General features: G+C 40.3%; 1 protein-coding gene across 1 annotated transcript; it reads right to left on the reverse strand.

Annotated features, from left to right (window-relative positions):
• Positions 1-1,962: 1,962 nt before the first annotated feature.
• On the reverse strand, positions 1,963-27,744 carry SMU1 (SMU1 DNA replication regulator and spliceosomal factor). Its single transcript, XM_045840944.1, has 12 exons — positions 27,630-27,744; positions 24,670-24,880; positions 23,214-23,366; positions 21,844-21,954; positions 12,968-13,096; positions 11,146-11,265; positions 9,726-9,842; positions 8,967-9,094; positions 8,335-8,461; positions 5,529-5,696; positions 3,802-3,954; positions 1,963-2,443 (listed from the first exon to the last, which is right to left on the reverse strand). The coding sequence occupies exons 1-12, from the start codon at positions 27,653-27,655 to the stop codon at positions 2,345-2,347; spliced, it is 1,542 nt and encodes a 513-aa protein (XP_045696900.1). The 5' UTR covers positions 27,656-27,744; the 3' UTR covers positions 1,963-2,344.

A 27,744-nucleotide genomic window follows, 5' to 3' on the forward strand; every position in this document is an offset into this window, starting at 1 on the left:
ATTTGGGCCATGCTTCTTTTGTCTCCTCAATTTGGCAGCCTCCCTGTGTTTATTTCTATGTATTAGGCAGATCTGCTTTGGCTCCATGTCTTGGTAGTGTGGCCTAATGTAGTAGGTGTCCTGTAGTGTCAAGTGGCACAGCCTCCCCTATCACCTAATCTGGGTACTTGAGGTGTCCCCTTCATGTAGTCTGAGTACACCCACCTCTTGTAGTTGAGCCTCCTTTGCTGATGGAAGATTAATGGGATTTCCCCAGGCCAGTCAGCTGGAAGGATTGGCTGTGACCACTAAACACCAACTTCCACCCTCCATGGAGGATCAGCTGTGCAGAGGCAAGGTGCTGATGCTCCAACATAGTCTGTAGCTGTCCACTGGGTTCACTGTCCCTGGGGTTTCCTGGGCAGTGCAGGCCAAGGTCAGCCCCCACCTGTGTTTTGTCTGGGGCCACCCTGGTAAAGCCAAGCTATGAATCTAGGCTGGCAGCTGCTTGTTCAAGAGGATTTAGGTAGTTGTGAAGTATGAGCCAAGACCAGCTATTCATATGGAAAAGCAGCTTGGGTGGGTTGGTAAATTGGGTGGGGCAGCATCTCTGGGATCTCCAAAGCAAGTCATTGTTAGCCAGGTTGATAGGGTGTGATGTGGTACCTGCTTGATGGTTCTGTAGGGGAAGAGTTCAGAAAAGGGACAATGGCCTCTGTTTGCCTTGATGCCAAGACACTTCAGTTTCTCCCTCTATGCTATTGGTACCTTTCAAGGCACTACCCAGGTGCTGAAGCTCAGAGGGAGTGAGTCTGAGTAGGTGAATCAGTGTGTGGGTTCAAGAGGAACTGTTTGGGGATCCTGCAGTTTCTTCTACCAACTCAATCCCTACTGGTTTTTGCAGCCAGAAGTTGTGGGGGCTTACCTTCCTGGCTCCTGCACCCAGGGCTGGGACTCCTCACTCCTGAGATATCCTTCCCAAATTTTATCCAACACACATGGATGAGGGACCAGTCCGTTCCACATCTGTGCTCCTCCTACCAGTCTGGGTGAATGTGGTTTCTTTGATTCTGTAGTTGTCAGACTTTCATTCAGCTCAATTTCTGATGATTCTGAGTTACGGTTCTGTATTTTAGTTGTAATTTTGATGTGATCGCAAGAAGAGGTGAGCCATGTCTGCCTATGCTGACCAGCAGTCCCAGGAAAAATTTTTAGTTTGGGTAATATGGCTGGGAGAGAAGGATTTCTTAACACCGTTAAGAATTTATTCAACCAATATGGAACATTACCATTTGCCAGGCACAGGATCAGGCTGTATTTAAAATTACAATCAAAGGTAAATTATAAGACTGTAAAGGTTTTTAAAAACTCTCCCCACTAGTTTGTATCTAAAATTAGAGGGGCATAAAAGAACTACACAAACTAATAATGTCTCACTTTCTGCAAATGATATCCAGCACAACACAGATGCTCCGTCTTGCAGCACCTTCAACTGAAACAAGAGACACCCATATGCCAAATATTTTCAAGGGTCTGTTGGATTTTAATTTTCTTTAGCTAACTGGTAATGACACACATGACAAAAGACTTTTCTAAATCTCAGGTCCTTTTCTTTCTTCAGAACAATAGCACATTTGTAATGCCAAACCCTCCTTCAATGAAGAGGAGGTGCCAAAACGAAAATTCTTATAATGGATCCCGCAACTGGTTCCACCACTAAGGTTGAGATGCTATTCCCTGGAGTTGGCCAGAACATGGGAGAAGGCACAGCCAATAAAAACGAGTGGAAGGGTTAGGGCAGTGAAGAGAGACCCTATGCAACACCACAACTTTTCATGTACAGTCTCCTCTTCCACCCAGGAGCTGACTCCCTGCTGTATTTAAGATTCAGGCTTAATAGTGTCCACATCCCACCCACCTCACTAGATTCTAAGTAAACACTAACTAGATGAGCATTATTTACATTTAAAAACAAGGCCCCCAGAAAGTTGTAAAGTTTATTACAATCTGAAAAAAAAAAGGAACAGCTATTGAATACAGAATAGTCCCTTATTTACAAGTTTACTGCAAGGAGGCACATTTCAATAATCAAAGGATTACTTTTTTCTAGAAATAGCAGTTATTCTACTTTCCAGGTCAAAGATTATTGAAAACATTAAGTGACTACCTCAATCAGAAACAAATGAATACCTTAAAAATATATTAAAAAGGGTAACTGTTACTTAAACATGAATTTTCACAAAATTATTCTTGTGCCTAATTCAGACAAGTAACTCAGAAAAGCCCCCTTCCCGAAAAAAGCAACACATGAATGTGTCTTCATTTAAGTACATGCTCTCAAGCTAATTAAAAAAAAAAAGTCAAATTAGGGTTTCCAGAGTTTGAGGAGTCCGTCTTCACTGTAGGTTGCAATCAGGTTCTGATGAGGATGATGTGCAATACCAATCACATCCTTCTCGTGAACCTGGGAAAAGTAAAGCACAGGGTTAGGGTACACGGGTCTATAAGAAAATCACTCTGAAGAGGCTTCCAGAGCTGAGTGGGACAGAATAAGAGTGAACCTTCCACTTTTCACCAAAGGAATCAAGCCTAAGCCAGCCTCAGAAAGGGCTACACACACACACAAATCCAAAACTCAGTGTTTTTCACAGTGTGTGAACACTTTGCCCCGAGACAGTGGCTTCTACTCAGTGAACTTGGACTGTCCAGGGCCCTCGGCTAGAGGCACCTTCCACCTCACCTTGCTTTACTCACATGTTAGTTCAGCACTGGAGACTTCCCAGGGCAGGTGCACCAAAAGTTCACTCAAGAATGATAACGAGACAAGAGGTTATTCTCTAACTTGAGTATGTACGTAATTTTCTATATGTTCACCATAGCATTTCTTCCTGGACCACGGAGTTTACATTTTCCCTGTCCCCCTTGCATCTGGGTGTGGCCATATGACTGAATTCTAACCAAAAACAAATGAGGAATAAAGTAGTAGAAGCCACTCCCAGATGTGGGTCTTAAAAACATCCAATATAGCCCTCCAGGTACCTCTTTCTTTCTGAGATCTTAAAGGACATATATTTCAAATGGCACAGCTAAAAAGATGGAGAAGGCCTGGCTGGTGTAGCTCAGTGGATTGAGCGCTGGTTTCAAATCAAAGGGTTGCCGGTTTGATTCCCAGTCAGGGCACATGCCTGAGTTGCGGGCTAGGTCCCCAAAGGGGGACACATGACAGGATACCACACATTGATGTTTTTCTCCCTCTTTCTCCCTCCCTTCCCCTCTCTAAAAATGAATAAAATCTTTTATTTATTTTTAATAAAGGAGAAAGGCTATCCAACTCATTCAGTTAAGCCACTGAAATTTGGGGACTGGTTATTACAACAGCTGGCATTAATTACTCCTTGTACTCACTCTTACAAAATCAAGCTGCTTGAAAACATCATAATCAAATCATTTGATAGGATAATGTAAAAGTAATGTGCTTCTGAAAGGGCATGCATGGAATGAGCTCTGTTATTCTCCCAACCCCCTGAGGAAGATACAGATAACCTAGCTGGCTAGACAGGCATATTCCCTTTCTTCTTCTCTGCTTTATGTACACCCACCCTACCCATTTGTAGCCGAGGGCTCAATGAAGGGTGACTTTTCTTAACAGAGGAGGTAATTACATACAAATATTGCTTATGGGTCCTTAATTTTATTGATAAATTTTTTTGTATTTTTCATACCAAGGTTCACTCTGGTAGCAGTAAGGAAAAGGTTTATTTCAGAGTTCAGAAAAACACAAGCATCAATTTCTTTAAATGGCCTGAAGTCAGTAATACTCACTGTCAAAGTTCTCTCCAGTTTGCCAGTGACTGTGCTGAAACAGTAGAGCACAAAGTCCTCACCCACACAGTAGATCCATTCACCACGGGGGGAGAGGGCGCAGCAGACAAAGTCACCACCTTCTCTCTTACCAGAGCTGAAGCTTCTGACAATCTACAGCATATTGCAAACCAAAACAAAACATCTGGATTAGCAGTTCTAACGCAGCAGTTTAAATGGCTACCTTTACATTGTTACTTTGTACTTTCATTTACTGACATTTTTAATTAGATCATCAATTCCATTCATCATATGCTAAATCCTGAGAAATATTCAATAGTCAGTGGCAGTAGTCAGTAGCTAAAGTCAGTGGCAGACAGAAGCTTAAACTTCCTATGTCCCAAGTCACCAATCTCACTCTTTAGTCTAATGAGTCCTTTTACCCTAAAGCAAAGTCATTACCACACATACAACAGCTTCTAAGTCAGTATACCACTAGTTCTCAATGTTCCATGGACCATGCCCCCCAGTTCCCACTTTCCAACAGAACGAGACGCTCTCCCATGTAGGCTGGCACTGTGTCCAGGACCTCACTTGCTCTATTTTACATACCATTTAAAATCATCACAAATCAAACTGAGAGAAAACAAAGCGCAAACGTTATAAAAGGTTATATACCACAGGATTCCATTTATCCACCAGTCCCAAAATGATAAAATTATAATAATGGAAAACAGATCAGAGGTTAGGCTTGATGGGGAGGGTTTGAATATAAACACGTATTATGAGGGAGATTCTTTGGAGGTGATTAAACAGTATTGTATCCTAATTATGGTTATGTTTACATAAATCTACATGTAATGAAATTTCATAGAATTATTAACTTCCTGCCTCAAAATGAATGAATGTAAAAACTGGTGAAATCCAAATGAGATTGTATTTGAGTTAACAGAATTGTACTAATATGAACTTCCAGGTTTTGATCATTGTACTATGGTTATGTAATATGTTATCATTGGAGAAAGGGTACACAAGAACACTCTACTGTTTTCTGCAACATCTTTATGAACCTAAACACAATTTTTAAATAAAAATATCTTTAAAAAGTCAAAAAGAAAGCTAGGAAGTGGGCAGCTATGGCTACTGTGCAGGGGCCCAGCAGATGCTGCAGACCAGCCACGGGGGCTGTGAACTACTCATCTGTATCAGTTATAGGGACTAAAGGAATACACAGCTCCATACACCTCCCCCCAGGTCTTCTCCGTGCTCAGCAGAATCCCCACATGCCCAGGCCAATATTTCAATATCACACGACATATTCTCAGGGCTTGAGACCTCAACCTTGAGTTTCTAATGTTCCTGATGCTATAAAAGTGAGATTCCTTAGGAACCGTGTGAAGACATCGTTGCCCTTCTCCTTTAAGAGTTCCTTAGATCACGTGGTAGCTAGATGTCACAAGTTGGTGACTGACACTATCTCCCTCACTCAGACAGGAATTGTTATCTTCAAATTTTCCATGAAACTCAGCAAAGGCTTAAAGACAGATAAGAGCCTCAGGTATCCAAAGGGTACAAAAGAAAGAGAAAAATATACAAAAACCCTGGGGAAAAGAGATAACTTTTGAAAAACCAGAGTATAGTTTAAATAAGCACTTGAATAACAAATACAGTGTATCTGGTTTGGGGGTGGTGGCTGAGAGGGCCGGGACCACAGGCTCTAGGTGTAGGCGCTCCCCTGGGGCACTCACCTGACCCTGCATGTTCATGATGACCACCGTGTTCGACCTGTTGCACACCACGAAGTGCTCCGGGTTTTTGGGGAGCAGGATCACGCTGTTGACAGTGATATCTGTCCCTGCAGTGCTGCCCAGAGATTTGAAAGTATTTGAACATTCTGTGGTTTTCATATTCCAGATCTACGACACAAAAATTTAAAGCATAAGCAAATTCAAACCATACAAACCTCTACAGTTTTGGGATTTAAAACAATGAAAATTAATTACTAAAAAAGAATAAAATTGACTCAGGAAAAAAAGAACTTCTTCCTGGCTGGCGTAGCTCAGTGGATTGAGCTTGGGCTGCGAACCAAAGTGTCACAGGTTCGATTCCCAATCAGGGTACATGCCTGGGTTGCAGGCCATGACCCCCAGAAACTATACACTGATGTTTCTGATGTTTCTGATGTTTCTCTCTCTCTCTCTCTCTCCCCCCTCCTCTCTCCCCCCCCTCTAAAAATAAATAAAATCTTTTTTAAAATACCTTTAAAAAAAAAGAACTTCTTGATTTTTCAGTCAACAAATACCTACACTGCCATATTTATAGTAAGCACTAATCTATTTGCTAATTAGTATAAATAAAAGTCACGAAACTAAATAAAAACCTTTAAAAACCTATGATCTTTTCTCATAAAATTTTTCTAATGAGCTACCCAGCTTTCAAATTAGCTGTGCCAATGCCCTCCCTCTCAAGAACACACCCACGCCTTTCTTTCCTCTTAGGTGTGCATGCAGCTCCTATACTCTAAGGGTCCTCACAAGACTTGCAAACAGGGGAGCAAAGGAAGCAGCAGCTTGTCCCGCGCTAAGCCCCCAAATCTGTATCCAAGGCCCCCTTTTTTCTGACTTTCCAGTAAGCCAATAATAGCAGCCCCACCTTGGCTCACTTCTGTCACTGTCACTTACTTCTCAGTGAGCCAAAGCAGCCCTGCCGTGGCTCATTTCTTTCCTATAACATTTCCAGAGAGCCAAAGCAGCTCCACCTAGGTGCTCTCTGGTTCCTTTTGTCCATTCTAAGCCCTTCCTTGTTCCACTGTTCCCAGCTTTAATAAATGTACTCTCAAAATAAATAAATAAATAAAATTAGCTGTATGTCAATACCGCCACTGTCATCAACAACCACAAAACTACCCTCATCTGGACAACAAACTCAAATGGCAGCTGTTTAGAACTGCATGCTCAGGACCCTATCCTGAGATTCTGATTTGGTGGAGCACAGGCACGTGCATTTTAAAAACTCCACAAATGATTCTAACATACAGCTTGAACCCCTTAGCATAAGTCAAAATGTTGACACACATGAGGGTCCATGAAGTGGAAGCCACTCTTGGCCACCTGTATTACCTCTCCCCGTCCAACATCTCTTCTGGTAATAGCTCTCCACCCTAATGCTTTTCACCATGTCCCCTGGACTGGTATGAACTGAAGGGTTACATCGGACATCATAGTTATTGACATCTGAGATGTGCTAAGACGAGGGATGGACCAAATATTAATTGCACAGCCTTGCCTGGACACCACCCCCTTAATGAGGTGTAAATGCCTCAAAAGTACAGAATTTGTTGTATTTTCTCTGTGTCGTCAACAGTTTAGCACAAAACAGATGTTGAATACCCCTAAACAGGAGGAAAGTTGCCCACTAGTTGCCCCAGTGTTTATTTTCCTAATAAACACTGTAATCATCTTTCCCAGTCTTTCTAATACCCCAGTTGCACCCTGGCTGGTGTGGCTCAGTGGACTGAGTGCTGGCCTATGAACCAAAAGGTCATTGGTTTGATTCCTGATCAAGGCACATGTCTGGGTTGCAGGCCAGGTCCCAGTTTGGGGGTGTGCAAAAGGCAACAGATCAACGTATCTCTCGTGCATTTATGTTTGTCTCCCTCTCTCCCTCCCTTCTCTTTTCTCTAAAAATAGATAAAAATGCCCAATGGCATTTTACATGTGGTGGTGCCCCACACATAGCACAAAGAGGGCAATCCCATGACTCAAGTACCAAGAGCTCTGTGTGTTTCCCCATGCATCCTGAGGAAGTGTGTATCTTCTACCCTCAGGTTTCTGATTCGATTCCCAAGCGGGAACAAAACTCAGGGCATGGTCTGACTTTCAGGTGTTTGTATTAAAATGTTGAGGTCTTTCGCTAAAAAGCACTCAATTAAGGCAATTTAAAAGCAAGTCCAGAATGTATATGGAATGTCTCAAAGATCTTCAGCAATTTACTATTTGGATTCCTCACCTTTTCAAGAAAATGAGGCCTTCTCTTAAAATAAATCTCTTAAGGTACTAAAGAGCCATTACTTTCAGCGGACAGCTGAAAGCGGTATCTGAGAAAGGGTTTGGCTCTATTCTATACATCTTCTGTTCCTCTATAAATGCTATTAGGAAGGCCATAAATGTGGGGGCTAGGGGTGGGATGAGGCTATGAAAAAAAAAAAAAGAGATCCATTTATTTGGTCACCAAGTCCTTTGTGAATTGGTTGCAAGTGGACCATAGCTATGGCAAAATCAAATTTAACCCTGTAAGAGGGGTATGACTTAAATTTAGGACCCCATACCTTTCCCCTTTCCCTACACATGCTAAAGTCTGTTTTGATTTTGTAGGTCTGAGATTTGAGGTTCCTAGGCCAATAGGAATTACCAATAGAATATTACTATTGTCTCAGACTCACCTCAATTATAAATATAGATAGTAAAGAGGTTTACTTCACTAGAATTATCACCATTACCACCACTGAAACCTCTTCAGAGAGCAAAAATGGAATAGAAACCCCAAATACTTAACCTTTACAGTGCCATCAGAGGATGCACTGATAATATAATGCCCATCCTGTGTAAATGTTGCTTCGTTAACAAAGGAAGAATGGCCACGAAATTCCTTCAGGGTTTTCCCCGATTTTAAACCATGAATTCTATCACGCATAAAAGGAAATAAAAAGAACTGTTAATATTCAGTATGTTGTAGTTGAGACCAAGTATTAAATGCATTTTAGACGAATTATAGAAGCTCTTGTTATAATAGGTCTACATATTTACATATGCAGTATAATTTTCATTGTGTCAAAAATCAAACAAAACTAAGGTAAAGGTTGGCAGAGAGACTGGAAGAAAATATGCCAATAATAACACAGGTTTCTGTTCATGGACTGACTTCTATGTCTTCTTCGCTGGGTCCCAGGAATCTCTATCTGTGATATGCCCTCTAACATGATGCAGATGCAGGTGGGTAAAGACTCCAATGGACAAAATAACAGCACTATGTCAGCTGTACCCTGACTGGGGAAATGAGATCTCACGGACTCTCAATCTCCATGTAATACCATCCCGGTAAAAGCATAAGGAATCACAAGTACCTCTGAAGGGAGGTACTGCATCATATCAAACCCAAGAAACGGCAATTTAGGCATTCTTACTTACCTAATTGTCTGGTCAAAAGAGGCACTAAGGATCTGACTGCTATCCTTAGAAAAGCTCAGACAGGTGACACCTTTACTGTGTGCCCTTTCAAATCTCCTCAAACACTGTCCACTCTGAATTTTCCATACCTTTATTAAAAAAACATAGTAAAAACTTGTAAATAGTGTCCCACTGTAGTCCACAAAGCCAGCCACATGCAGTGCTCACTACTGTATGAAAACAGCATTAAAAATGCATGCTAATAGCTGAATATGATGTGTCTGGTTCACATAGAACAATGATAACTGAATCCTTAAAAGCTAAACCTCTTTCCTTGTAAATTATTAAAACAAAAATTTAGACTTTGAGTTCACTTTGCAGAGACCATTTCTGTATTATATCTAGCTCAGGACATTTTACCAGCAATTAAGTACAAGCCACAGCTAATGAGCTGCAGTCCATCTCACTCGCTAAAAAGTAAAGTACAACACATATAAGGTGAGGAAGGGTGGGGGCATCCAGCAGAAAGGGCAAGAGCAGATCTGGACTGAAGTCCCAGGTCTATCATTTACTAACTGTGTGACCTTAAAGAAATTATTGGACCTCCCTCAGCAGAGTTATTATTTGAATTAAATGAAAAACAATAAAGTGATTAGCACAAAGTTGATGCTCAATAAACAGGAGCTGTTACTGAGCTGCATATCACATGTAGGACCCTAACTGCCTCATTACAGAACTCTCAAAAGGTCCCCATACAAGAGTTTGTGCCATAATCTATACCTTGATTTTTCCATCTTGGGCCCCAGTTGCTAACATTTCTGTATCTCTGCTGAAGCACATGCAGAGGACAGCATCATCCATCATCATAAAGTTATCCTGAGCCTGGTACTTAAGATCCTAAAGGAAACAATGATAAGCAGTTATCAAAATAACACAAAACCCAGTTACGCCAGATCTCTACAAACTCACCGAAAGCAGGATAATGGCTCATACCTACACTAAATCTCTGAAGCAAAGAGTAGTGGCAAGCACACGTGTTGCTAATAACAACTGACAATGCTGGGAATAAATACTTTTACACAATTCAAACTAACATTGTGAAACATGCCAACATAAAAGCCTGTATCTTTTGCTGACTAATCTTTTCTAAGCAAAAATTGCATCCAGTTTCATACTGTACATCTTTAATAAATCCAAACTTATTTACCTTAGGGGTATGATGTGAAAACCTAGTGTTTTTTTCCCCCAATTCTCAGCTACTTTTCCTTAAACCAAGTTATTGACTAATCTGTTTACTTGTGACTCCTATTTTATCAACTACTACTGTTCAAAGAAAGTATCCCTATATTTTTCTAATTATAAACTGAGGCTGCTTCACGGTTTTAAAAAAGACAAACTATAAAGATATATATATATATATAAAAGAAAGTAAAAATCACTCATAAATTCACTACTCAAGTATAATTTGGTACTCTGTGATGAAGATTACAATTAGTGAATTGTCAATAAATAGCTACCTGGGAAAAAAGATTAAATTCAATCTACACCAACTTTATCTCCCTAAAAAAAATCCAGATGGATCAAAATTTGAACATAAAATGATACATTAAAAGACTAGAAGACACTGTGGAAGAAAAGATGGATAAATATGACACAAAAAAGTTTAGGTATATAAAGAAAAACTTAAGCAAAATCAAAAGACAGAAGTCAAAATTGAAAAGTATTACAAAGGCTGATTTCCTCAAACTTTAAAGAGCTCCAACAAATCAATAAGACATAATCCAAAAGCAAAACAGGCAAATGATATGAAGAGATTTCACAGAATAGGAAATATTGGTGGCTTATCACATATAAAAAGATATTCTCTCATTCATAATAACAGAAACACAAATAGAACTACAATTAGGTTAGATTGGGAATAAAAATTGCTTAAATATACCTGGAGAATTCCAGAAAGGTTACACAAAAAAACAAGTAACCCTGGCTGGACCAAGGAAAGGAAATTACCAGCTGAGGAACATGGGTGGGTGAGCAAGACTCTTTATACTGAACAAGTTTCCTATTTTATAAAACACTGTATCAGATGTACATATCACCCATTCAAAAAAATAAATTTAAACTGTAAAAATAACAGATAATTTAAAAAGCAATAATAGGTCATTGTTTCACTAGAAAAATTAATACATTTTAAATACTTTACCTTCCTGATTTTTCCAGTTGTAAAGTTCCATACTTCAATGAATCCGTCAACAGACCCAGTGACCAGATACTGACCATCTGGAGAAAATCGAGCACACTCCACATGTGATTTCTGACCAAACTGTTTCAAACAGAACAATGAAACAGACACATCTTTATCTAATGGCCTTATAACAATTCTCATTTTAACCTTTTGAGAAACCCTGCCCTAGCATAAAGTCATAGCTAGCTTATTATTGAAGTACTGGACATTTCTGTACCCAGACACAGAAAGACTGTGGATATATTTTCTCTGACCAGTTGTATGTCTGGGCTCTCAGCTGAAACTAGTTTGTTTTTTTTTTTAAATGTAAAGTTGACATCTCCAAAGAAAAGTGCCCCCTCCCCACAAAAAAAAACTATTTTAGCATGGGACTTAGAAGAAACAATCCTGTTAACCCAAGCAAGAAGCTTTTATCAGAATCAGACATTATTAGCATGATTTTCACACTCAACTTACTATGGTATTATATGTTACTATTGTGCTTTAAGGGGAAAAGTCATTTTTTCAAAACAGATACCTGTTTTCACACACTATTTTGTAAACAAATGTTCTATCACTGTTTCTTTTCATGATCTTCTCTTAATTGTTAATGTGTAGGTGACCAATTCCAGGAAAACTAATGAAAGCTGACATGGACTGTTTACCTGTGAAATGCATCCTGATCATTTACCAGCAGTCATGCTCCCAATAACATGAAAACTACAGAACATTAGACAGATGAGTACAGAGAAATGCTCTGTTACAAATTTCCATTTAGATGCCCAAAAAGGAAAGTGTAATAAAAATCTTAGCCCAGAAGCATAATTGCAGTGGATCTCTATTTGTCTCAAGGCTTCAGCCGGGGTAAAAGTACTGCTCAAAAATATCTTTGAATGCAAGTCAAAATACATAACCCAGAAGAGACAAATTTAATGTGCTAAGTAAGCCAAAGTCAAATTTTAAGGATATGAATTATGTTAAAATCCATAAATTCAATGAGAACAGAAACCCAGAGAGAAACTATAATATAAAAACATGCTGCCCCAACTGGTGTGGCTCAGTGGGCTGGGCGTCAGCTTGCAAACCAAAAAGCCTCGGGGCACATGCTTGGGTTGCAGGCCAGATCCCCGCTGGGGGTGTGTGAGAGACAACTGATCAATGTTTCCCTCCCTCTCTTTCTTCCTCCCTTCCCTCCTGTCTAAAAAAAAAAAGATGCTGAAGTAGCACATATATTTGTAATTCTGGAAAGTGCAGCAATTACTTGATTGTGCTTTTTCATAGAAAGGTCTGAGATTAATAAAAAAATAATAATAAACAAAAAAGTGAAAACCAACACCACCACCCCCTGCCAAAAAAACCAAGACCCAGACATAGTATGATAAAATTATTTTCCTCAAACTGCACACAAGCCCACTTTACAGTCCATGCCTGATAATTTGCCTGACACACAGCGGGCAAAAAACACAAATGCTAACCAAGACAAATATATTAACAGTTCAGTTAGTCCCAGGCTTAACCAAACAGCTAATGGTTCTTCCAAACACAGGCTTCCTGGGAGGAAGTGCAGGGCAGACAATGGGCCAGATATCAAATGTATGTCCACTAGGTTATACAACTGAGGGGTGCCACTGCCAGGCCACAGGACCCCAGTAGTGACCAACGGCAACACTGAATGTGGTCAGAGCTGGAGAATGAGTTCTGCTTCCTAACCCAAACTCCCAGCACAGGGGCCCGGCTGAGCAAGAACACGTTGAGTCCTCAACAAATGATTACCAGCTGGCTGAGCGTCTAAGGATCCTACCTTAATATGCCTACTCAGCTGTGTAGGAAACTTTTCTTCTTCCACATCTTTGACAGCTGCTTTGCCTCGGAACAAATCTATGGTCATGCCAGGAGGAAGCAACCCCTGGTGCTGCTGCCACTTCAGTGCCTATGAGAAAACAAATGTACAGTAATCCACGTGGGTGCTTTTAAGATCTGATCCTGACTGCTCAAAGCCAAGCCCAAAAGGATAAAGTTCAGAAGACATTGTGAGCTACCGAGACCCAACCATCTTTGGCTATCTACACACACATTTTTTAAAAATTTATTGAGGTGACACTGGTTAACAAAATTATACAGGTTTCAGGTGCACAATTCTACAATACATCATCTGTTCACTGTGTATTGTGTTCTTCACCCCAACTCAAGTCTGTTCAACACCACTTATCCCCCCATACCCTCCTCCATTTCCCGCAATGCCTCCCCCTCCAGTAATCACCACACTTGTCTATGTCCATGAGTTCTTTCTCTTTTTTTCTTTTTTGTTCAATCCCTCCACTGCCCCCTTAGTCCCTCCCCCACAGCTGTCAGCCTACTCTCTCTGAGTCTGTTTCAATTTTGCTTGTAAGTTCATTTTGTTCATTAGATTCCACACAACACAATCTATGTTACTCTATATGGAATCATTAGATTCCAAACAGATTCCGCACAACACAATCTATGCTCCTAGGAACACGGGCTAATCTCAGGGTGGGCTGAGGATTCTGAAAGCCATCAAGTCCATCTTTCCACACCTATTTTGTTTTATTATGAACAAAGTTTGGAAAACAGAAATCTCCCATAGTTCCAACATTGAAACGCTGCCACTGTTAACATTTTACATATTACCTTCTAGTATTCCCCCCTTACATGTTTAATTAATGTAGCTGTAATTATTCTATGTGTAAAGTTTTAAGTTTTAAAAAAAAATTTTTAATTGAATTTAGAAAGAGAGGGGGAAGGGAGATAGAGATAGAGAGAGATAGGGGAGGAGGGGGAGAGAGACAGACAGACAGATATCAATTTGCTGTTCCACTTATTTATTCATTGGTTGAGTCTTGTACGTGCCCTGAATGGAGATTGAACCTTCAACCCTGATGCATCGGGACAATGCTCTAGTCAACTCAGCTACTGGTCAGGGCTATATATAAAGTTATACATTCCCCTGTTTTCATCTAATATCAAATCATGCTATACTATAATTAACATTTCAATAGCTATAAAATATATCCTACCTAGTGGATATTTAACAATTTAATTAATATATTAATGGACATTTACATACTTCCAATATTTCACACATCTAAATAATGCTACAAGGAACATCTTTGGACATAGGCTTTTTCTATTTTGGGAAACATTCCCACCTTAAAATAGACTCCTAGAACAGGAATTACTGAATCCAAAAAAGAACACGAATGGTTACAGCTCTTGATATATACTGACAAATTATTCTCCTAAAAAGTTGCCAACTTCAATAGTGCCCACAACTATATTATGAAGAGTTGAAAGAATCCTGGACATTGGAGACAGATGGCCCTAGGCTACATCATTTGCCAAATGTTATTTTGACTCTCCATTTTATGAACTAAAAAAAAGTAAAAGCCTAATTCCTAGAGCTCCTGAAAGGATACAACAAAATAATAGATGTCAAGTCTATATAACCAGTACGTGAATCAATGTTTATTCCTTCTTCCTTTGGTTATATCAAGAAAACTCAACAGTTTTGGATATCATTTTAAAACTCTGCCAATTTACTCTGGTTGATGTAGTTCAGTGGATTGAGTGCAGCCCTATGAAACAAAGGGTTGCCAGTTCGATTCCCCGTCAGACCACATGCCTGGGTTGCAGGCCAGGTCCCCAGTGGGTGGTGAATGAGAGACAACCGACCCGTGTAACTCCTGCACACTGATGTTTCTCTCCCTCCCCTTCCCTCTCTCTAAAAGTAAATAAATAAAATCTTTTAAAAAATGATGTTAAAAAAGACACAAGAGCTATTTTTTCACTGCATTGTTTAACTGACTACTGGTGATACATAGAAATGCAATCAGCTTGTATCTGGCAACATCACCAAACCTCTAAATTCTATGATTATTATAGTTGAAATATGTAATGTTACTAAATATTACTAATTTTTTCTTTCCAAAATTCCTGTTACTTATTTTTCATGTTTTACTGCAATAATAAAAAAACTTGTATCTCTTTCACAACCAAGATTACTTTACCAAGCACAGCTATCATTTAGATTCAAAGGACAGATAAAGAGTTCCCCAGACAAGAAGAAGCTAAAAGGAGTTCATCACCAAGCCAGGACTATATGAAATGCTAAAGGGTCTTCTTTAAGAAGAAAAAAAAGATAAAAAATATGAACAACAAAATGGCAATAAATACATACCTATCAACAACTGAATCTAAAAAACAAAGTGAAAAGCAGAACAGAAACAGACTCATACATACAGAGAACCTTTGGACTACTGCCAGATGTGAGAGGTTAGGAGAATGGGTAAAAAAGGTGAAGGGATTAAGAAGTACAAATGGGTTGTTACAGAATAGACCTGGGGATGTAAAGTACAGCATAGAGAATATAGTCAATGATACTCTAATAACTCTGTATGGTGTTGGATGTGAAATTTATCAGGATGACTACTTAGGAAGTTATGTAATGTCTAGTCACCAGGGTGTACACCTGAAACTAATCAATAATGTGCATCAACTGAAATTGAAAAATAAATAAAATAAAAACAAACTTATATCTCCTCAGGGCCTCTCTCCAACCAATGTGTACTCTATGCTGGCTCTTTACCATTAGTTCATAATAGCTCCAAATCACTCCCATCTTTAAACGAAAAAAATCCCCTCTCTTGCCCTGTGTTCTTTAGCCATTGCCCTCCCCACTCCCCCCTCACTGTCACTGTCCCTCTTTAACAGCCAAGCTTCATGGGCCATCTACACTCATTATTTCACTGTTGAGTTAATTCAATCCCAACTCACAGCAACATACCACTTGTCTCCTTTTTCATCGGAAATGCATCTCAAATATCCTAACAGTCAAAACCAGACTCCTTTCTGACGTTAAACTTCCTCATGTTCTCTGCTGCTGTCAACTCTGATGACCACGCATCTTCCTGAATCTCCTCTCTTGGCTTTTCTAACCCTGTTCTCTCAGCTTCCCTTTTATCTCTCTGGCTGTTCTTTTCTGTGTTCACTCCGTTGACTGTAAGTGTTCCCTATATCTCTCTTCTCAAATTTTTACTTTTCTTATTTCTACATGTTTTCTGAGAGTAATCACATTTACATGTATGGCTTCAACCACTATTGCAATTTACAAATCTATAGATCTCACCAAAACCTCAAGACTGAGGTCTAGATTCACAGTGGTATTTTCCAAGACCCTCAGTGGATACTTGAAACAAGACAGTACTGAATCCTACATATACTATTTTTTCCTGATACATACTTATGATAAAGTTTAACTTATAAATTAGGCACAGTAAGAGATTAACAATAACTAATAACAGAATAATTATGACAATACTACAAAAAAGTTATGTGAATGTGGTCTCTCTTCAAATATCTTGTGCTGTAGTCACCCTTCTTCTTGTGATGATGTGAGCTGATATAATCCCTATGTGGTGAAATGAAGTGAGGTGAATGACAAAGGCATTAGGCTACTACAATGGTTACTTGAACATAAGCCCCCAGATACCTTAACAGTCAATGTGATAATCAAGATGGCTACTAAGTGACTGGAGGGCAGATGGCATCTACAGCATAGATACTCTGGACAAAAAGATGATTCAGCCCTGGCTGGTGTAGCTCAGTGGAGTGAGTGCTGGCCTGAGAACCTAAGGGTCGCTCTTTAATTCCCAGTCAGGGCACGTGCCTGAGTTGCACACCAGGTCCCCAGCAGGAGGTGTGCAAGAGGCAACCACACATTGATGTTTCTCTCCCTCTCTTTCTCCCTCCCTTCCCTTCTCTCTAAAAATAAATAAATAAAATCTTTAAAAAAAAGATGATTCATATCCTGATGGGACAGAGTGGGATAAAATAAGACTTTATTATACTACACAAAACAGCATGCAATTTGAAACTTACAAATTGTTTACTTCTGGAATTTTCTTCTTTTTTTTTTTTGAATTTCCCATTTAAGATTTACAGACCTTTTAACACAGGTAAGGGGGAGGGCACTATACTTGTATTGGAAGTCTCCACTTGTACATCCCATTGGAACTTCAAAATTACTACATCCAAAAGTGATCTCTTCCCCATCCCCACTTCCCACCTCCATCCTGATGACTCTGCCCTGCTTGCATTCCTTCCCAAGTTACTCAAGCCAGAAACCTCAAAGGGCAACGCAGAGTGAAAGCCTCACTCACTCCTCACATTTAACCAATTAAATGTGGAGGAACACATGAATTTATTTCTACTCTCTAGAAACTCTATTACAATGACAATAAAAGAGAAATACAAAAGTATATACCAAAAAAAGCAACAAGAATAGAAGAAGAAAAAACAGGAAGAAGAAACTAACAAGATAAATGTTAGTGAAGTTTCAGATGCTAAAAAGTGAATGAACCAGTGGCAACCAAGAACAGAGAAAAATGAAACAACTCTATAAGGTGAGGATGAGGAAGCCACAAAAAGCAAGCCCCTACCTTGCAAATTCCAGAAAGGTTTAGGAAATGGAGGTACCATATACCTCTCAAGGGTAAGGCAGGACATGAGGCAATGATAAAATATGTATTGAGAGCAGTTAACTCCCAGAACCTCTCCCAACCCAGTGCATCAGGTGACTGCCTTGCCCCAGCCTCAAGAGAAGACAGGTGGTTTATTTTCTGGAAAAGTTGAGATCCTGGGCGCTAGAAAACAAGATAGAACTGAGGGGTAGTGAGTAAGAAGCTACAATGAAAATGGGGATCCACTACAAATTGATATGCAAGACAGTAGGATTTCTCTACTCTCCACACCCACCAGTTCCCCCTACCTGTGGCTCACAGGACAGTTTGCACTTCTCCCATGTAGGAAACTAGAGGACTAGCCCCTGAAAAAGCTGATGAGTCCAAGAGAATATTTCTATAGATACTGATATATGAGGATACCCATTCATTCCAGGTCGAATCTTACCAGTTTCTATCCCCTTCCCACACTGAGTTTCCAAATAACTTTTCAGCATTTCACTCTTAAATATGGACCAACGGCCAAGAAACCTGAAATATTTCAGCAAAGTTTCTAAACATAGGCACCTAAACAAACGGGCAGGGAAAAAAGGGACTCAGAGAAAAAAAGGAAATGCAAGGAGAAAAATAACACTTTAAATACTTGAGTAAAGAGAGATAAGAAATATTCCATACACAAGTCTCAAAAATTTACCTCAATGTACCCTTTCTCAGGAAGTTCCTAGAAGTACTCCACCACAATAAAGGCTAAACTACAAAAAAGGAAAAACAAAATGCTCCTAAAAAATATGCCCCAACAAAAGAGGGAAAGAATTCCCAGGAGGAAGATGAAAGAAGTCCCAGTACCATTACTGTGCGGCAAACCAAGAGAACCAGTCCTGATGGAGACAAAAGAGAAGGGCCTCAGGGAGGGTATCAGCAAGAGGGGAAGGGAAGCACTTTTTACATGGTTGGAAAGACTCAGGCTAAGCTAGCAACAGGTAATAGAAAAACAAGCAAAAGAAAAAAATTAAGCAATTATTGCAAGGAATCATAGAAAGTATGTAAGAAATTAAATGTAGCTATTTTGGGCTATGAGCAGTACTTGTGTAAAGATAATGAGACTTTCAGTCAAGGTGGCGGCATAGGCAGACACGGCTGGCCTCTTCGCACACCCACATCAAAACTACAACTAAAATATAGAATCACCAACACTCAGAACCACCAGAAATAGAGATGAATGGAAGTCTGACAACTATGAAATCGAGTTGAATAAAAGTCTGACAACCACAGAATTAAAGAAACCTCATCCATCCAGACTGGTAGGAGGAGCACAGATGGGGAATGTGCTGGTCCCACACCCATGTGTGGTGAATAAAAATTCAGGAGGGATATCGTGGGAACAAGGAGTCTCAGACCCATATCACATCCCCCATCCCATGATGCCAAGCCAGGAACCTAAGTTCCCACAACTTCTGGCGGTAAACCAGAAGGGATTGAGTCAGTGGAAAAACTGTGGAAGCCCCAGACAGTTACTCTTAAAGAACCCACACACTGATTCACCTACTCAGAACTCACTCCCTCTGAGCTCCAGCACCCAGGTAGCAGCTTGAATGGCACAGCTTCAGTGGTATACAGGGAGAAACAGTTGTCTCCCATTAAGGTGAGTAAAGGCCGTTGTCCCTTTTCTAAACCCTCCCCCTACAAAGCTGGTAAGCTGGTGCCACATCTGAGACTTCATGAATCTGCCTAACACTGTTTGACCCACCTTGGAGATCCACAGAGGCTCTGCCCCACCCAACTTAACAGGTGCCCAAGCTGCTTTTCCATAGAATGTCTGGTCTTGGCTCCTAAATCCTATCAAACAAGCAAGAGCTAGCTTCACTGAGCCCTAGTGGCAGCCAAATTAGAGTCACAGCTTGTCTTCACTTGGGACTCTCCAAGCCCAGCACAAGTAGCAGCCATCAGATTGCTTTGCAGCTCAGGCAGGGTGCCCCAGAAAAACAAAGGTGGGGGCTGACTTTGGCCTGCACCACCCACAGGAAACCCCAGGGCCAGTGTATCCAGTGGACAGCTACAGACCATTTCAGAGCATCACCACCCTGCCCCTGCACAGCTGATCCTCCGTGGAGGGTAGAAGTTGGTGCTAAGTGGTCACAGCCAATCTTTGCTGCTGACTGGCCCGGGGAAATCCCTCCCACTGATCTGTCAACAGCAATCAAGGTGCCACTACAAGAGGAGGGTATACTCAGCCCACACAAAGGGCACCCCTTGAGTACCCAGCTTGGGAAATAGGGGAGGCTGTGCCATTGGACCCTACAGGACACCTACTACATTAGGACACACTACCAAGACATGAAGCCAAAGCAGCTCTATAAAGCAAGAAGAAAAAAGAATCCAAAAAAAATGAAGACAGTACAAGCAGCCTCTAGGACAACTTTTAAGAGGTCCAACATTCACATCACAGGGGTACCAGAAGAGAAAGAGCAAGAAATTGGAAATCTATCTGAAAAAAGAGTGAAAGGAAACTTCCCTAATTTGGTGAAAGAAATACACATGCAAATCAAGGAATCACAGTAGAGTCCCAAAGAAGATGGATACAAAGATGCCCACTCCAAGACACATCATAACTAAAAGGCTAAAAGTTAAAGATAAAGAGAATCTTAAAAGCAGCAAAAGAAGTTAGTTACCAGATGCAAGTAGGGAGGGGGAGAATGGGTGAAGAGGTGAGAGGATTAAGAAGTACAAATAGGTAGTTGCAAAATAACCGTGGGGATGTTAAGTACAGTATAGGAAACGCAGTAGCCAAAGAACTTACACGCATGACCCATGGACACAAACAATGTTGGGGGAATTGTCTGAGGGAGTGGAGGGTGCTGGGTAGAGAGGGAAAAGGGGGCAAAATCAGGACAACTGTAATAGAATAATAAATTAAAAAATAAAAATAAAATAAATAAAAAATAATAAAGTAAATAAAATAAAATAAAATAAAATAAAATAAAATAAAATAAAATAAAATAAATAATGTAAACACTAAACTAATTTAATCAAAAGTTGTGATACAACTATTTTGAGAAATTGAAGAAAGAAGAACATGAGTGCATTCTAGGGAGTGAATATGAGGTAAATCATCTTCCAAAGTCAATAGCTAATGTTTCAAAAAAATTCAAGATATAATAGCATAAACATAATACTTTACTTAGCTATGGAGGTAAATGCCAGGAGAGTTAGAAGTGATTGTAAGGAATTAAGATTCAGAAATGGAAGACAGATGGGACTATTTCTCACTAAAAGCCCTAAATTTTGTATATCGATTACTTTCATAAAAAGTAATTTAGGAAAAAAGCAGCTTGATTTTGTATCTGAGAAGCAGTACAAATGTGGAACAAACAGCTTTTTAGCTCTCTTCTAAGTGCCGATTTAGAGCAAACAGGCTATTTACAGCTCTGTTAATCACTTGTGCCCTGTGCTACTTATAAAACATCTATTAGGCACTAGCTAAGTAGCTCAGTCGGTTAGAGCATTGTCCCAATATGCCAAGGTTGAGGGTTCAATCCCCAGTCAGCGCACATACAGGAACCAATCAATGCATGCATGAATAAGTGCAACAATAAATCATTATGTCTCTCTCTCTCAAATCAATGTTTAAAAAACTGATTGTATTACTCTAGGTAGCTCTATGTTAATACTGACAACATTAGTAAATACTACCACAAATTTCAAAAAAATCACCACCAGCACCTACTGTTTACTACGTGTTTACAAGGTGTTAGGCAATACAGGAAATGCTCTAAGTGCATTATATCTTTTAATCCTAACTACAACACCATGATGAATAAATGGGGTCAGAAAAGGTAGGTAACATGCTCAAGGCCACATAGCTAGTAAGTGAGAGAGCTTAGATTCTAACTAGGGTTGGTTAATATTTTCGTATTACATTCCAATTTGCCTGGGACAGAGTCCTGGTACAATGACCAACAGCGACCTTAAGTTACACTGGATGGAATGATAAATTCTATGGTCACTCTAACTCTGACTCTAGAGCTTTTGCTCTTAACCCCTCATCTACACTGCCCCTCCCAGGAAAGATAAGGGTGGCATGGCCCAGCTGTTAATACAAAAAGCTCTACAGGTAATCCTCAATACTTAGGATGTTTGATATCTTTAGCTCACACATCTAGTTTATATACAGCGTAATTTCAGTTCCACAGCCTTTAATTACCTGTCCCAACAATGCCATGAGACGAGATGGAGGCACCACGCTGACTTCCCCAGCTAAGGCCTGGGCAATTGCTGCTCTTCTCTTCTCTTTGCTACTTCCATCTGGGTATGCCTGAAAAAAGGAGAGGGATTAGCATCATTACCAAGAAATGGCTAGAAGATCTGAGTCTGCTTAATTTAAAAAAAAAACCACAATCATAAAGCAGAAATACTCAAAAAGGAAAACATGGAAAGAAGCTTCCCAGTTAAACAGGGGATTAATTAAATTAATTAGTTTGTTTTTAATGACTTTCCATTTCTTCCCACTTGTATTTCAAAAGTATGAGCTGGGAGAAAACTGATGCCAGCCAATCCACACTGTTATTTCTGAAGAGTCCATGTAAACCACACCAAAGCCAGGGTTGTTTTTACAGGTTTTGAAAAATCTGCAGAGCCAAGGATTCTTTTATATTCTTCAGTAATTTCTTTCAGTCAAATGACCCCAGCCCAGAGGCTCTTCACTACCTATAACTTAAATCTTTGTCTTGGTAATCCTGTATCCTCATGGTTTCTGTGAGCTTACCCTAACTTTCTATTATCCAATGTCTATTAAATTATTCTTCCTCCCAATTAGACTAGTAAAAGGCTTAGTAAAAAAGAATGAAAGTATACTCAAAAAATGGTTTTGAAAGAATAAAAGTACCAGTCACCATGCTTTACCAGTAAGCATAATCAGCTGAGAAGTATAAACTTGAGCTTTGCCCTGGCTGCTGTGGCTCAGTGGACTGACCACTGGTCTGTGGACCGAAGGTGTACTGGTTTGATTCCCACACAGGGCACATGCCTGGGTTATGGGGCCAGGTTCCCAGCAGGGGGGCATGTGAGAGGCAACCAATAGGTGTTTCTCTCCCTCTCTCTCTCCCTCCTTTCTCCTCCTTCTAAAAATAAGTAAATAAAATATTTAAAAATAAATTTTAAAAAAAATTTTAAAGCACTAGTGTCTAAGAAATGAAAGAAAGAGCTGGAAGGAAACTGTAATCGTCAGTGGCAAGGGACACAAATGCACAGTGAATATACGGGAAGTCAGGTAGCACTCACAGGCCAGGCACGTGCCTGGAATAAGGAAGGAAGGATACCAGAATACACTTTCTGCTTCTTTACTGATTAACATACAAGCCTCTGCAAAACGGGTATATGAGGAAGGGAAGACCCTCCAATACTCAGAAAACTGAACGAGATTAATCTCTAACATATGCAAATTTCAAACAACATATATAAAAGTCACCCTAAAAAATTAAAGTCACAAAAGTATCCAATTAAATGCTTTAAAAAGGTTGCATTATTATAAGTTTTTCAAAATTAACAAGTTTCTTTTTGTCACCATAGTCATACCTCACGAGGGTCAAAATAAGACCTGGCTAAGAGGTTCTCCAGATGAATATACCGCTCTGGCTGCGTCTGCTTTAACATGATCATAGGGTCGGTCTGTCTCAGAAGTGATCTGGCCGCCCCCAATTCTCGGAGTTCTATCAATTCCAGAACCACCTGGAAAGTGAAAGAAGATGGCTATTTCAAAGCATTCTCTTTGTAAAACTTCTTTTTTAGTACAATTTCTTGTGCAGAAATGGCCTGTCAAAGTAATTTCCTATATTGGGAAATGCCTTCTCATTTTCAGGTGGACGAATGAAGTAATTATAAATAATAACTTCAATATTTCAACTCCCACCCTCCATTTTTATCTACCAAACCCCTCTCCTCTCAAGCCACTTTTTCAGAACATGGATGCTGACCAAAACTAAAGATGTTAATATCTCCATGGTCTCCATACAAATCTTTCTCCAAGTATCAAAATTTTCTTTGGGGAATTACTGAACTCATGCGGATTATAGAGAAACAAACCAACTACGCTATTTTTACAAACAAGACTACATTCTTATATAAAGAAACTCCACTCTGTTCTCTTGTATGATGTTTGTTCCTGGCACAGCACACCTAAAACCCCTGAAATTTCACCAGTGATAGGAGTATCTTTGCTATTAATGAGCCCCCTGCAACACTCTTGAGTCTGTGCTAAAAGATAGCGCAGGATGGGGGCTGGTGACCAGAAAGACCAACCATGTGATTGTCGAGTCGAGGCTTTGAGCTAGCCCAACCTCCAGGGAGCAGAAGATTGAATGAAACCCCAATAAAACCCCCAGTGGAGCTTCCTGGTTGGTGAACACATTACTATGACAGGTGAAGGAGACACTGAATCCATGGAGGGAGAGCACTGGAAGCTCTGTGTTCGGGATCCTCCCAAGACCTCACCCTATGTGTCTCTTCTTTTATCTCGTTCTAGCCTGTATCCTTGATAATAAAACTGCAATCATAAATATAATGCTTTCATAGTTATGTGAGTCATTCTAGTAAATTATCAATTCCAAAGGGGGTCATGGGGACCCCCCAAATTGTAGCCACTTGGTCAGAACTGTGGGAGGCCCGAGACTCCAAAGTACAACTGGTATATGAAGTATGGGCAAGCTTATGGAGAACTGACCCCTCAACTTGTGGGGTCTGTACTAACTTTGGGTGGTTATTGCCAGAACTGAATTGCGGTACACTAGTTGGTGTCAGAATAGGTGGTGTCAGAACAGTTCACTGAATGATCAATTAAGAAATACTTTCAATTTGGGAAAACCTTGGCTCTTCCAAGAAGAGAGGGAAAAAAATACAAAGTAGCACTCAAGCCTTGACAGTGTAAGTTTTAAGGGCTATGACAGCCCTATAGTGCTTGAAGAAATGTGCACTAATGCTTCCCAGCCAGGGGGCCCACAATAAACCAACCCACGGGAATCACCTCCACACTTACCTGTTCATAGAGGTCAATGAGGGTTTTGTCAGGCAATTTCAGAGACTGTATAGCCTGTAAAACAGTGTCCCAGTGGCCACTATTAATGTCAGCCACAAAACTCTCGATGCTGTCCACGGTGTTCAGAGACACAGTAGTCTCCTCCTGTAAGGTGGCTAACGCCCGGTGTAAACTGTTCTCCTTCAGGTACTGCATGATCAGACGGATCACACTGAAAAAAGAAAGCATGCCATCCAGTTCAGGGATCCTCACTCACCAGAGAGACCACAAAATGAAGCCCGTGCCAGTTTATTTCTCCTTCTCAGTCATCTTCCTCTCACTACCTACTTTCCATTTCTCTACCATCTAAGAAAAACTTTTCAAAAATCACAGAATCTAAGTTACAGGAGACTTCGGGGATCATCTACTCCTACCTCCATCTCAGAAATAGAACTAAGGTTCAGAGAGGGGAAATAATTCGCCCAATGTCTCACAGTCAGCTAAAAAGGGAGTTGGTACCAAAGTGACCCTCTCACTACCAGGCCAGAGATCTTTTTACTATGCTAAGTTTCTTACTAATTTGTATAATTATATTCTTACACACTTTAGTGAACTATTTAAACCTAGTGTAGTCACTGACTAGTGTTCAACAAACACTCTAAATGCTTGTAGGATGATTTGGTTCCTTTTTAAAATGACAATCAAAAATGTAAATTGAGATTTTCTTAATAGGGATTTGTTGAACACAAATAAGTACAGCGATACTGTATGTAAAAGTAAAGCAAAGCCATGTGTCCTCATTTGCAAAAATAACACCGACCTACTGCCTTCAGTTTCCCAAAGAAGAAGCCAGATAATCGCCAAATATTAAGAGAATAAGCAACCATTTCAACACGTGACAGAAAACTTGTATTTATATTTAAATATGTTTATAGGTAAAACATCTTGATCTTGCACTTAGTGAGTCTAGTAAAGAATCTGTTCTTATATACTGTAAAAGCTCACTGTATGTTTTCCTTCTCTTTCCCTATATGTGGCTCACACTATATTTCTACTAAACAGCACTGGTACAGAGGGTCAGACTGTCATAGGGAAGGGATTTCAGAATGGAATTTAGTCAGTTTACTCTGGGGAGAAATAAGTCATAAAATAATAATCAATGTTTATTATGTACAGTATACCTAAGTACTCCTCAAAACAATCCTATAAGGTAGGTTATTACTATTATGTCCATTTTACAGATGAAGATCTCACCAAGTAACAAAGGGTTAAGTGGGAAAATGAAGATTCAAACTGGCACTGTGGCTCTTGAGCATACATCCCTCACAGGAAAGCAAGCACTCTCGTGTTAAAAATCCCTGTAGAAGGAAACTGATCACTGCTATTTACTGTAGTCTTTTTTCTCATGGCTCCTTTAAGATACAATAAGGTTTAGATCTCTACTATCCCTTCTAGTACCTACTATCGTCCTTAACACACTTCCATTTGCACTCCCAAAATAAGACAAGCTCCTTGAAAAGACCTCTTATTTGGCATAACCAAAATCAAATTTACTTCCTTTAAACACAATGTAATACATACAGTTTAAAACTCTGGAGATCAGCTGGGATTTGAATCAGAGTATTGCCACTTACTAATTGTGAGTTTAGGCAAGTCAGTTATCTGTGTACCTGTTTCCTCATCTGCTAAGAAAAATACCTACCCTGTAGGCTTGGTGAAAGGGTTGACTATACTGCTTATAGCATGACTAGCACAGAAAATGCTTAATAAATAGTGGCTACTATTGATAATAAAAACGTACAGCAGCCCAAGACTGGAAGAATGGTTGGTGTCCACTCTTACTCAAGTCCAAAAGCATGGAATCCTTTCCAACTCCTGCCCTTGACTTAGTTGTCTTAACTCCAGCATTCTTTATCACTCTTCTTTGCTTTATTTTTCTCCACAATACTTATCATCATCTGTTAAACCACATATTTTACTTATTGTTTTTGTATGTTGTTTGCCTTCACCAATCACTATGTACATCCTTAAGGTCAAGGATTTTTGTCTGTTTTGTTCATTACTGTATTCCCCGGGGTCTAGAACTATACACAGTAGACTTCAGTATTTGGTGAATGAATAAACCTCCTTTCATCCTATGGCAGGTTTTTAGAAGAAGTCCTCTCCCTTACTTACACTAAAGACACAAATGTTATATGTCTGATGACTTAATTATTAAGTGTTAGCAAGGTGGAAGATGATGCCCTGGAAAACTTCACTAAAGACTTCCTTTAGTCATTAATCCTCGCTCCCCGCCCCAATCCATCATTCTTCTGGCCCGACCTCCAGACTGTTTCTCCTTTGTAGCTACACAGAACTCACAGACGAACCAAAATTCAGCGTCACAAAGAGTCTGATAGAATAGCTAGCTGTTCATTCATTACAAAGGCGGTGATTGAGCCTCTACGGTGTGCTAGGCACTGGAACTATAAGAAAAAAGAGCCTCTAAGCGCCAACGCAGGCTCGTGAGGTGGACAGAAAAAAAGTGACAGTACTGGGTTAAATGGTGTGCAGAGGAAAGCAAAGGGGCCACGTAAGCACATAGGAAACGAATCACACTTATTTAACGGGGGCTGGGAGAGCAGGAAGGCTGAGTCCAAACCCCCTTGCGCAGATAATCAGATTGGAGCCCAGAACGGAAGGGTAATCTGATCAGTCACAGAGAGCGCCACCAGGAGTCCGCGATGGCTACAACTAGGATCTTCAAGGAGTATCCGTCGCCCGGCCCCGCGCCGCCTCCCTCGGGGCTTTGGGGTTCTCGTCCGCTACTTCCTCGTGGGCCCGCCTCCGAGGTAGCCAGACCCAAGAAGCTTATTTGTGGGCAAGGAAATTCTCCTCCATTCCCGAGCCTCTTGGACGCCTCCCGCTGAGGACCTTCCACTCTGCACCCTTCAAGTCCCGGCCCCCGCCACTTCCCGACCATCCATCACCGCAGGACTCACTCCGAGGATTCGATTTCGATCGACATTGCGCTATATTCCCGGGTGCAGGCCCCAGTCCACTCAGGTCTAGCCGCGCAACAGACCAACGACACCTCCGGCGGCCAATACGTCACTT

This window comes from Phyllostomus hastatus, unplaced genomic scaffold (genome assembly GCF_019186645.2).
Source record: "Phyllostomus hastatus isolate PE091 unplaced genomic scaffold, TTU_PhHast_1.1 phas_contig_34, whole genome shotgun sequence".
In the NCBI taxonomy this organism is placed as follows: domain Eukaryota; kingdom Metazoa; phylum Chordata; class Mammalia; order Chiroptera; family Phyllostomidae; genus Phyllostomus; species Phyllostomus hastatus.